The sequence below is a fragment of the Gekko japonicus genome, unplaced genomic scaffold (assembly GCF_001447785.1).
Source record: "Gekko japonicus isolate JY-2015 unplaced genomic scaffold, Gekko_japonicus_V1.1 scaffold438, whole genome shotgun sequence".
NCBI lineage: Eukaryota > Metazoa > Chordata > Lepidosauria > Squamata > Gekkonidae > Gekko > Gekko japonicus.
In genome coordinates, this window is record NW_015160849.1 from 259486 (window position 1) to 272404 (window position 12919).

The 12919-nt window shown below is 49.4% G+C and overlaps 1 protein-coding gene across 1 annotated transcript in view; it reads right to left on the minus strand.

Annotated features, from left to right (window-relative positions):
• The window catches only part of MOCOS (molybdenum cofactor sulfurase), a 197891-nt gene that overhangs the window by 32439 nt on the left and 152533 nt on the right, over positions 1–12919 (minus strand). Inside the window, exon 9 of the mRNA XM_015420757.1 lies at positions 4740–4902. Within this exon, the coding sequence (XP_015276243.1) occupies positions 4740–4902 (163 nt within the window). The remainder of the gene's footprint in view (positions 1–4739; positions 4903–12919) is intronic.

Consider the following 12919-nt stretch of genomic DNA (forward strand, 5'->3'; position numbering starts at 1 on the left):
AACCCAGTTCTCCCAGATTAGAGCCTGTGACACGCTTCTTCTGTGGGCTTCGGGGGAACCCACCAGTGGCCATGGTGCCTGGCTTCCCTGCGAGGTAGACGACACTGGAAGTCGGAGGTGGACCCAAAAATGGAGCTGCGGAAGGACCTCAGACTGGCAGGGGAGGGGTTAACAGCCCCCCTCAAGTCCCTCTGCCTCGTGCGCTGGATAGTGCTCCCTTTCTCTCTTTATCCTTCACCTTCGCAGTTTCGCTCCCTTGCATGCTGTTCCTCCCCGGTCTCTCTGAAGAGCTCCTCTTTTATTTCCCCCTTCCACTCCTGGCGCCGCCCCTCGTCCCCGCCTCCCTTCCTCCCGACCTGGCCCCGCCCGCTCTTATATACATGGACGCTCTCCAGGCATCTGGGGCGTGGTCGCAAGTGAGCCGGTGCCGCCACCTGGACGTTTCACCATGACGCGGCGCTTGCTGTGAGGGTCTTGCCCTGCCGGCGTTGTGACCTCCATCCAAACAACTGGGCGTTGAGCTGCTGTGCCGTGTCTTCGGGGGCTGCAGTGCCATCGCTTCTCCGTTCCTCTGCTGCCGTTGGGGTGAGTCGGGGCGTGGGTGCGTCTCCGGGGTTGGGGGGTGGGTGCGGGGGGTCCCGTCCCGGGACTGGGGAACCGGGACAGAGCCCGCGCTCCTAACCACTACGCCAAACTGAAGGATCTCAGCAGGGCAGAATGTCATAGACTCCACCCTCCAAAGCAGCCATTTTCTCCAGAGGAACTGATCTTGGTCATCTGGAGATCAAGTGCAATAGTGGAAGCTCTCCCAGTGCCACCTAGAGGCTGGCGACCCCAAGCCTTCCACTTAAGTGGGGCACTGCTGCAGAGAAGCTCTGATTTCAAGGACAGAGGGGTGTAACATTGCCCAGAGGCCTACAAGCGGCTATGGAGGATTCAGAACACTCCATGGCTGGTCCTTTCCTGTGCCCAGTTAGCTGCATGGGGTGTGAGGTGTGGGTTCTGGTCCAGCCACCAAAAGATTCGCTTTGCCTTATCCCCACCCTTGATGGAAATGAAACAGCTGGAGTCTGTTCCCCACTGTTGGAAGTGAAGGACTTTGTGGTGTCCCTTAGCCTCGGGGACACCTACCACTACACTAGTGTAGCTGTTAAGAGCTGCGGACTCTAATCTGGAGAACTAAGTTTGATTCCCCAGTCCTTCACATGCAGCCAGCTGGGTGACTTTGGGTCAGTCACAAGTTCTCTCAGAGCTCTCTCAGCCCCACCTACCTCACAGGGTGTTTGTTGTGGGGAGGGGAGGGGAAGGGAAAGGAGATTGTAAGCTGCTCTGAGACTCCTTCAGGTAGTGAAGGGCAGTGTGCTGTCTTGGCTGGCTGCCACAGAGACCACACACTGGAAGCTTGTAACCACAGTCCAGAATCAAGGTCAGTCAGAGTCGAAAGTCAAAGAGCCAGGAGGTCAAGTCAAGGTTGCAAGGACAAGGAGCGGCTGCTACACACATGCAGGAACAGGTCTGAGTGAGCAAAGTTGCTGCCAGTTGAACCAGGTGCACTGAGTGCTTTTGAGCAGGTCCTTCCTTCCCTGGGGTTGAGTCTGCAAAGGCTTACAGTTCTTCCCCCTGCCTCTGCAGGAGCTGGAGTCTGGCACTCCTTCGCACCGGCATAGTCAGCCTCTGGCGGGGAGTCTGGCCTCAGGGTGTCTGCAACTGGGGGTGCTGCTGGGCCAGGCTCAGGACCGGCCTCTCCTTCTGGCTGCACCTCCTGTGCAGCTGCTGGGGACTCTTCCTCCTCCTCAGGTACTGTTGGGGGTTCTTCTTCTGGGCTGACTCCAGAGGAGGCTGGGCTGCTCCCTGCCTCTTCCTCCTCTGAGGAGTAGTCAGCCTCAGCAGACCTAGGACCCACGACAGGCGGGGTATAAATCCAATCTCCTCCTCCTCCTTCCATGAACCTCTGTTTGTTGAGGCCTCTGCTAGGAGAACTCCCTGACCCCTTCCATCACAAATTGTCCATCTTGTCATAATGAGAACCAGTGTGCTGTAGTGGTTCAAGTGTCAGACTAGGGTCCGGGAGAAGCAGACTCGAATCCCCATTTGTGCCACGGAAGCTTGCTGGGTGATCTTGGGCCAGTCACTCTGTCAGCCTAACCTACCTCACAACGTGGTTGTCAGGATAAAATGGAGGAGAGGATAACGATATAAGCCGCTTGGGGTTCCCACTGGGGTTAAAGGAAGGGTATAAAAGAAATAAATACATAAATGCTGCTTTTGCTGTCTGCTGCTGTCTTGAGCACATCAGCCTGGCAGGTGGGAACTGTGGGTAATCCCTACGCAGTGAATCCAGCGCAGCAGTGTTTTACGGACTGCCTGCATTTGCTGACATCTTTCAAAGGGAGCCACTGCTGCACACTGTCAAGGAATCTGGGGTATATTTTAGGACACAGACCCAATGTAGGGGCCACTGGCTCGGTCTGCCAAGCCACAGGTCAGCCTGGAAACAGAGAGAGACAGATAGACAGACAGACACCTCTAGAATGCACTCTAAACCTGCATGAAATTGTGAACTGATAAGGAAGACGAACACTTGCGGTAAGTTGTCTTTCAAGAAAGACAGTCTTCCAATCCTGATCCATTGGTTGGACTGTAATGTATTCAGCCTGACATGCCCGGACTTGCCCGGGCTGGCCAGGCACAACTCTTCAATAGCTTCATGTCCAAAGACAATGGGTCCGTAGGATCCTAGCCGGCCCAATCAAAGGGCCAGCTTCTCAGCCGGGAGACCAATGGTCGCCCGGTTACTGTAAATAGCCTATCGGGAGTAGGGGGTGTGTTTAGGTGTACTTGGTGGCGGGTTTTCTGAACGTATATAAACCAGCCTGCGAGCTGGTCCCTTGTCTTTTGTTCCTGACTAAATAAAGGTATGCTTAGCTGCTATCACTCTCCGTCTGCATACTTTTCAGGACCAAGCTGAAACTTTCCAGTAATAGAATGGGCAGCATTTCTGGAAAAAAAAACACACACACACACAGTAGGAGGGATAGCCCAGGTTAGCCTGATCTTCTCAGATTTCGGAAGCTAAGCAGGATCAGCCATGGTTAGGACTTGGATGGGAGACCACCAAGGAAGTCCAGGGTTGCTACGCAGAGGAAGACAACCACCTCCCCACCACCACCACTAGCTAAGATTTGTCCACTTCTATTTTCAAAAAAGCCTATTTACTCTGCAAATGTATTTCTATTTTAAACTGCTTCAGATGCTTCTGGTTTCTCCCAAAGAACCTTGGGGACAATACTCTCGTGAAAGTGCTCAGAATTCTCAGAGGACTCTAGCCTGCCTTGACAGAGCTACCGTTTCCCAGGGTGCCATTACTGTAACACAGGGCTACCAACTCCAGGTTGTGAAATCCCTGGAGATTTGGGGGGGTGGAGCCTGAGGTGGGTGGGGCTTCGGGAAGGGAGGGACTTCAGTGGGGTACGATGTCCACCTTCCAAAGCGGCCATTTTCTCCAGGTGAACTGATCTCTGTTGCCTAGAGATCAGTTGTAATCAGTGTTCCATCTAAGCTGAGTTAGTGTGAGCTAGCTCACAGTCTTTTAGCCTCCAGCTCACACATTTTTGTCTCCGCTCAGGAAGGAGGGCTCCAGAGCAAACTAATTTATGCAGTAGCCAAATCGCTCGCTCACCACTTTAATGCCAGTAGCTCGCAAAGCAGAATTTTTGCTCACAAGACTCCACAGATTAGAGGGAGCCTTGGTTGTAATTGCTGGAGGCCTCCAGGCTGCCTGCAAACCAAAGAGAGAGACCACGGGATGGAAGTTGAAAGGAAGCAAACAACCGTGATGTATAGTGCCAAAGAAAAGGTTCTTCACAGATCTGTAAATTCTTTTTTCAGTATTCAGTTTACTGGAAGCCATCCAAACACCATCAACACCAACGAACCATGCATATTACATCTCGTTTCGTGTATATCTTTATTAGTTCTGTTCAGTTCACCTTTATTGGCATAAAATACTTTCAAAGGATTACTATAAAATGGAATATAGATTTAAAACCATATACAGCCAGACATATAAAACATAATATAGCATAAAACATTTACTCATTGGAAATTTACCTGACGTAGTTTTATCACTGATTGTAAAAACATGGCTACGTTCATTGATATTTCTGGATCAGAGTCATTTAGAAGACAGTGCAATTTTAAGGCATCAGAAAGGTTCGTCATGTTGTTTAGGATGGGATTTAAATATCTAGCACGTATCTTTATCAAGGTGGGTAGCATTGAAATACCTATATAATGTTAATCCATTTGGCAAACACTCTAGTCATATCTCATAGTCACATTCATCAAATCCATTAATGCTACCCACTTCGATAAAGATATACACGAAATGAGATGTAATATGCATGGTTCGTTGGTGTCGATGGCGTTTGAATGGCTTCCAGTAAACTGAATACTGAAAAAAAGAATTTACAAGTCTGTGAAGAACCTTTTTTTTTTGCACTATACGTCACGGTTGTTTGCTTCCTTTCAACCACCTGGAGGCTGGCTCCCCTAGCAATGATTTCATCAAGGATTTCCAAAGAGCCCGTCAGAACCTTCTGTTTTTGACCATCCCATAGCCAAAAGCTATTATTTCTTCCACACTTTCTAAAATCTCAGCTGGAATGTTCTGGAAATAACAGCAATTAGTGATACCAGAAGTTTCACTGCAAAGTATGGAAAGCACCCTGGCTCCCTACCTTCTGCCTCGATGGTCATCACATTCTTCCCCAGGTCAATCACGGGGTGTACAAGGCACAGTCTCGGTTCCTGCTTCTGCGTAATGCAGACTCCATTCTGATTCACAACCATCCAGCTCCGGTCATACAGCAAGCCTTGGTTCCCAACGGGCCACTGTGCAACCTGACATGGAGACAAGGAGAAAGAACGTGTTGAATCTCAACATAAAACAGGAGCTCGTTGGAACCTTAGAAGGTTAGAAGTACTGATTCCAGCAGAACTCACTTCATCAGATGCACTGTACCTCACGTATTCAATTGAGCTCTTTACTGAAGTGCATAGATCAGGGGTCTCCAGTAGGGTTGCCAGCCTCCAGGTGGGGCCTGGGGATCTCCCACTTTCACAACTGATCTCCAGCTGACAGAGATCAGCTCCCTTGGAGGAAATGGCTGCTTCGAAGGGGGGACTCTGTGGCATTGCACCATGCTGAGGCCCCTCCCCAAACCCCACCCCCTCCCGGATCCACCCCCAAAGTCTCCAGGTTTTTTCCAACCCAGGCCTGGCAACCCTATTATCCCCCAGCATGGTGCCCACAGAAACCACGGTGTCTGCCAAGTGTCATTGGAAAGTGGGCAGGGCCAGGTGGGGCTATGGGCCACTGCAGATTTGACTGGCTGTGCAGATTTTTAAAAGCGTTGCTTTGGCCGCAGCTGCCACCACAGTATGGTTGAAGGTAAGCTGTGGTGGCCATTTTGTGGCTGGCTCCCCGTCCCGTGGCAGCCATTTTGTGGCTGCTCTGACCACGCTGTGTCAGAATTCCAAAGGTTCCCACAGGCGTAAAAAGGTTGAGACAGATGCTGAACACAAAGGAAAGAGCAGTTCATTGCTGGAAAATGGTTCGTTGTCAAAATCATCTGAGAAGCGGGTAAACACTTTAAGCATCTATGTCAGGATTTCAAACGGAGGCTTTCATTAATAAATCAAAGCTAAAGCTCTCCTTATGACAAGCTGGCCAGGACAAGATGGGATAGTAACTCTCTGTTTCACTACAACCGTAAATCACATCCTTGTAAGCCCTTTCTTTTTAAACTGCACCTTTCACATTGATCCACATGGTGCCTTCTAGCAGAAAGAGAACCCTGGTTTAAACAGAATCTCAGTTTTCAAACCAATAAAAGCAGGAAGGAGGGAATGTGTTCCTGCACAGAAGATACTCAATGAACAATAGTTACAGAAGCGCAACTCTGTTTTTCATCATCGAGCTTCTGTGCAGTCCCACATGGGGATTCTAGCAAGCCACTCACAGGGGGTGGGGGGCAACTCGCCAGGACTCACTCGAAGAAAACTGAAGGACCACCCTTCCCACTCGAGCCGCTCTTCTTGCTCGCGGGTCAAGTGTGCAATGACTGATGAATCCGTCAACCAAGAACCACATCACTGCACTGCAGATTTCCACTAAAGGAATGCCATCCAGGAAGGCCACCGAAGAAGAGGCCTCTGGGCCCTTGTCAAAGTGCGCATGAATGTCCAACGGGCAAGGCAGCCCCACTTGGGCCTAACACATCTTGATGGTGGAGACATCTGGACAACAACCGGGGTGAGGCCCTTTTGCCCTCGTTGGGCCCCACATAGCACACAAAGGCGGCTACATCCCTTCTAAACTCCTTAGACCTTTGCAGATAAAATAAAGCCCTCCTCAAATCTAGAGCACGGAGTCTTCTTTCACTTTCTAAAGTGGGCAAAGGATAAAACACTGGTAGACAGTGTTCCCTCTAAGCTGAGTTAGAGTGAGCTAGCTCACAGTTTTTTATCCTCCAGCTCACACATTTTTGTCTCAGCTCAGGAAGGAGGGGCTCCAGAGCAAACTAATTAATGCAGCAGCCAAATCACTTGCTCACAACTTTAATGCCAGTAGCTCACAAAGTAGAATTTTTGCTCACGAGACTCCACAGCTTAGAGGGAACATTGCTGGTAGAGTCACCTCTTGGGACAGGTGAAATTTAGAAACCACCTTAGGTACAAAGGGAACACTGGGTCATTATTATGTACAGAGATCGAGGCAGCATTTCAACAAGTTATTTCTTTATCAGCTCATAACGCAGAGAACACAGAAGAGGCAACACACAGAACGATACAGTTTGAACCAGGAAAAGCACTCCCCCTGGAACAATAACGTCCAATCAAAGATAAGTGCTTAGAACCAATGGGAATTGTTCCCGCCGAATGTCAACTACTGTCCTGATTGGTCTGTCTCCCGACACCGACCAATCCTGTTGCAGATTTCAGGATACCAAGAGTCAATGGAGCTTGTGGCTGAAGCTCAGGCATTCTGCACTTACAAGTAACACAATACACAACAGTAGCCAGTCTGATCCTGAGAGCCCACAGAGTTTGCTCACCCCTATCTTCCAGTCTTTCTTTCCCAAGATCTTTACCTCCCTATATGTACTACCTTACCATCCCAAGTTACTGCAGAGCTATTTTGTTTGCAAGGGTGAACGTTATTCCTACGATGGTTTGACAGGGGAGATTTCTGAATAGGCCCTATTCTGACAGAATCAGCCCTTGCGGCCTTAACAGGATAGATTCATCCTTCCATGCCGTGCTTGAATGCAGGTTCTTTGAGAATATAAGGGATCGCTATCTTAAGCCTTTAATCGACCAACTGTCCCCCTACACTCTGGAAACCCCCTGGCTCTTTTGGTCAGCGATAAGGATCCTAAGTTTACTCTTAAGTTTACTCTAGCAACTGCAAAATTTGTCTCAGTCCTTTTAGCCCTTGCGTCAAAAAAAAGAAGAAGCAAATTTATCTTCTGCTGCTCAAGATCTGTGAAATCAGTGGGCTTCTAGGGGGATAAAAGGAAAGGAAAGAACCACCCCTTTCTCCAAAAATATTGAGCAAGGGGAGATCCACCCTGAGGGCAGCCAACTCACTAACTCATCTCCCTGAAGTGACGGTTAGCCAAAAGCAGACTTTTGTGGGCAACAAAGATGGCAAGGGGGTACAAAAGGCCTCAGCAATAACCTATACAGCACCACTGGAAGGGACCACTGGGGAGCTGTAACCAGCCGCCTGGGCCCCAAACCCGGGTGGTCTTTCCCGAGAGAGCGGCATGCCAAAAACAACTCTGAACCTCCACAAGCAGTGCCCTCATAAAGCCAAGTGAAGACTCTCCAGGCTGGCCGCACTGCCAAGCATCCTCCATGCAAGCAGCCCCCCCCCCCGCCCCCACATCCCTCCTGTCAGCTCCGTCCAAAAGGACTAAGAATGGGCAAGACTCTGCTCTGGCTTCAGGCACCTTCTACTGACCAGATGGCTGGTCTTCTGTCCGTCAAATGTGCAGGCAGGCAGGGACAAAAAGCCTCTGGTCTGTGCTACTGTCACAAATGAAGTATGTTTCTAGCCCCAACTTCTGTTTCACTTGTATGTCAGGAAATACCTTTCGAATCATCCTCTCATTCCTGTCTCCATGTAGTTGTCTAAGATATCTCCATTCTTACACCTATGCCAGACCTATCAAGGTAAACATTAGCTCTTCATGGCTAGTGAGTGGTCTCCCATTCAGGTCCATCCTGCGGCGCAAAAAGAAACATCATCTCTTTTGTCTGGCACCAGGGAAGCACCAGGCCACTCTATTGTTCCACAACGGACACTCCCAGCCCAACTGTCCAGCACCTGCCTTAATCCCATCAAGGCTACTGTGCAGCCAGACTCTGCCCCGCTCTGGAAACTCATTGGCCACACCTGAATTGCGCTCCACCTGGTACCACACCTCCATGGACTCCTTATTGGTCTAGAAAATCTATTGTTCTCACCTGAGACCAGGCCCCAAGGCCTCCCATTGGTCTGCATTGTTTTCCAATGTCTATATCTGTCAGAGCACATGGCCTCAGATTTTTTGTGTCTGCCCCTGATGCCAACTGGAAGTCCACCCCCAAACCCTTGGTCTGGGCCATAATCTCCCCTCCATGGACCCCTGCACAGCTGGACAGGTTGTATCACCCCATAATTGACCCCTCCATCTGCTATCAATCACCTCTGCTTTCTTAGTTCTGATTTGCTTGCTCTTTTTGAATGCTTAGCGTGCTTGTGATTAAGGAAATTCTTCAACAAAACCTATTTAATTTAATTTAATCTTCAAATCTGGAGTCTTCCTACTGTGCCAGACCTTGGTACACAAATGGTGTGCAGAGACCCTGTACCCCTCTGGTCTTCCCTGGCACAGAGCTAATTTCCCCAAACAACAAGGCAGGCCATTGGCAGTAACAGAACCATCAGAGTTCTAGTGGGCTACATGCTGAATAAGCCCTTTAGGAAGCGCTTAGAGAGCTTGTGAGAAAAAACTGCAACCTCATCTCCTCCTGAGTGATAACAGGAAATGGCCACTGAGTAAACCTTAATTGATCCTGGTCAAGGGCACGCTCCTGACCTCACATTAGGTGGAGAAATGTTTCAATTTCACTTTGGTTTAGTGGTTAAGTGCTCGGACTCTAATCTGGGAGAACCGGGTTTGATTCCCCACTCCTCCACTTGCACCTGCTGGATGACCTTGGGCAAGCCATAGTTCTGACAAGAGCTGTTCTTGAAAAAGAGCCGTTCCTGTCAGAGCTGTCTCAGCCCCACCTACCTCACAGGGTGTCTGTTGTGGGGAGGGGGAGGGAAAGGAGTTTGTAAGCCACTCTGAGACTCCCTTGGATAGTGAAGGGCGGGGTATAAATCCAATCTCCACCTTCTCCTCCTCCTCCTCCTCCTCCTCTTCTTCTTCTTCAGGAGGTAGGACCATCTGGTAGAAGGTTTGTGAGGATGCAGAAGAACTTTGTTAATCTCATCAGAAAGCTCTACCCTGGCAAGAACCCTCCAGGCTGCCAAATGAAGGCGGTCGCCATCGTGATAGCATAGGGATCCTACGCTCAGCAGAACTGGGTTGATGGGCAGACAAATATATTATCCCCCCGCCAGGTCCATCAAGATGGAGAACCAAAACTGGCAGGGCCAGATGCAAACAGTGCCCTCTCTCTGGATCTTCCCCAGGACCCTGGTGAGTAGGGGGAAGGGGGGTAAAGGCATAGAAGAAGGTGCCTTGCTAGGGAATCTGGAAGGCATCCCCGAGCAATGCTGGGTAACCCCCACCAGAGAGCAGAAGGTTGGGGCTTTCGTACTGTCCCTGGTCCCAGGGTACCCACGGAAAATAGGTTCCAGGCAGACCCAGTTGAGGGACCACTTGTGACTGGGAGAAAGGTCTCTGCTCAGGCTGTCTACTATGGTGCTCTGCATCCCAGAAATATGAATGGCTTGAAGATTCTGAGCCCTGGACCAATGGAATAAAATGGACCGGTGCTGATGAAGATGGTTTTCATGGGTGCTCCGGAACCAAGGCTGGTTTCAGTGGCCCATTGGATGATAAAGAGTGTCTTCTCCCAAAGAACCGCCTTTAACTTCAAACCAGGGTCGGTTCTGGCCTTGGGAGTAAACTGCATACAGATCTTGTGTGCCAAAACATTATGGCCACATTATGGTTTATCCATCTGGGTCATTTCCATGCTGAACGGTGCCTTTTGAGTCATGCTAGTCTCTAGAGCCTATCCGCCCGCCACAATGGAATGGGGGGGGGGAATGTAGAGGGGAGAGGCACCAGATGAAGAGGTCTCCCTGAGCCCTGACAGCGAGGTGAATACAGGGCCTGAGGTAACTCACAGTAGGCCGTGGAGGTTCAAAGACCAGAAACGCTGCGATGGAAAGGAGAGTAGCTAAAGACAGAAGAGAATGGCAGAAGAGAAACGGGGGCACTGGCACGCAGGAGCACATGACCGCTTTGGCCGGAACAGTTCCATCCGGCTCTGGCAAGCAGGGCCTCCAGGTGGTTTTTAGCTGTGTGAAGAAATGTGTTTTCTCCTGGAGGGAGGTTGGCAGGCCAAAGCAGGCTGCCCCTCCCTATGTCCCCCTTCTCTATATTTTAAAGGTGCCAGTCTTGGTCTTTTGCTTTCCAAGCAGCAGGAAGCCAGTCTCAACGCCTTCTTAGTTCACAGCCACAGATATGCTAATGACCCTGCTGGAACGTCAACAGAAGCAGTTGGTGTTAGGAATCTCCAGCTGACTCCTGGAGATTTCCCAGAATGCCTTCCAGGAGGGCTCCCAGGATGCACCTGCATGCCCCAGGGTCCACCTGTGTGACTTCGGCAGACCAGGTCAAAAGGAGTGGAGAGAGTGATGTAAAGTGGGTGGAGACAGAGGATTAACAAAACTTCTCTCTTTTTCCTTGGGATGCTGAACTGAGCAGACCTCTGGTCTGCAAGCCGGCTGCCATCTTGGACCATGCGGTTGTCTTGGCTATCTGCAGGGAGCCTGAGATAATGGGACACCTTTAGAAAATCTTGTAACTCTGTAAGATTATTTGAGCCTGCTCTGCTTTAACATCTAGCTAGGGGATCTGTATCGCAGGGACAGAAGGAATGTGTTTATTCCCAATTTCTTCTGTCTCCGTTTGCTGATCTGGTGCTGTGCTAAAAGTATGCTTGTGAACGTTTCCTTTTTTATTAATATATGTTTTAAATCTTTGACGCCACATCGTTTTCCAGCCACTTGGACATGCTAGTATCGTGCATGGGAGATACCCAGGGAGGAGGAAAGCAGTAGAGGCATCCACTGCTAACCCTTCAGGGGAGCCCCAAGAAAGTAATTTGGTCCCTGTGGCAAACAGGTGCTGGGTATCAGGAGACCAGACGTGGGGCCTCAGGTGGAGAAGGGGAGTCAGGAGTCTGTCCCTCTTGGCAGGAAGACCCCAAAAGGACAGTGGTGGCAGCAGTACCCTAGTGAAAGGAAGTGGAATAGCACCCTCCAGGAATTGGCGCAAGCCAAGGAGGGGGCAGGCAGAACAGGGTCTGTAAGTCAGAGCTGGCCTGTTCCGTTTACAAGTCGTATAACTTCTCCGAGGCAGGCCTGCTCATACACAGTCCCAGTGTAGGACTCCACAGAAGACTGATGATGAACAAGCATGAAGGACACCTGTATAACCCACAATACCTCTACAAAAGAATCAGAGACAGTAGAGGTCAGAAAAAGAGGTTTTTTCTTCCCTTCTGTCCTTTAGCATTCACACGTTTTTCCTGCATGCCGTCTGAGAACCATACCAGGAGACTACAATTTCTTTCGTTCTTTTTTAGTAAACATGATGCTGAGTTGATTAAAAAGATTTTTATGTGGGAATGTAAAATACTGTAGCACAACAACATTGGCTTTATGGTGTCATCATAGCTGGGGGAATTCTATTGCAAGAACTTGGCAGGGATATTTTGAAAGAGCTTGTAGCAATGAGGTCAGCAGCAAGGTTGGATGACTCACACAGTCAGCCTAAGAACATCTTCATCCGAGTAAACCCCCTAAAATAGACTTCAGTAGGACCTCCGTGTGATTGCTTTCTTAGTCAGAAAAGCAGAAAGAGAATACTGTCACAGAGCATTTTAACTGGAGACATGCGGACAGTTAAAAATTCCAGCGGATTCCAGTGTCAGCTAAAGTATTCATTGCATTTCAGATTAAATACTCTTTTATTTATACAGTCTGCAGTAAAGTCCCAGAGTGTGACTAGCCTGAAATCTGCTGCCGTGCTAAAGTTATGAATGTTTAAAATTTACCTTTTTCATTTTGCACTATTTGCAATGCAAAATTGATGCACATTGAACTTTTATGCTTCTAAATGCACATCTAAGACAACACCATGTACTTGAGCAACCAATAACCCTCTTCTTTCGTTTTCTCTCCACCTCTGCCAGATGAATGCATGCTATCCTGGAACTTCCTAGAACACAGCGCCTACCCTTCTGCAAGTCTCAGCTCCCTCAAATATGTTTTGCAAAATTATTTTTATCCTGATTTCAGGATTTTCTATCATATGCCATTGTTCTGAAGTCCTGTTCATTTAAGATACATTTATTGCCTTTGCACTGGCTTGGCCCTGACCTGGATGGCCCAGGCTAACCCGAGGTCCTCAGATCTCAGAAGCTAAGCAGGGGTTGGTACTTGGATGGGAAACCACTAAGGAAGCTCCGGGTTGCTACGCTGAGGTGTCAGCTATGCTGCCATGGCTGGTGGGGTGTGTGCGGGGGCTGATGTAGTATTTCTTGTTAGGCTGGAATGTCTCAGGGGTCATTTCCTGCAGGAGCGCACAGGAGCGGAGCTCTGGCAGTAAAGAGCCCAGGGGGC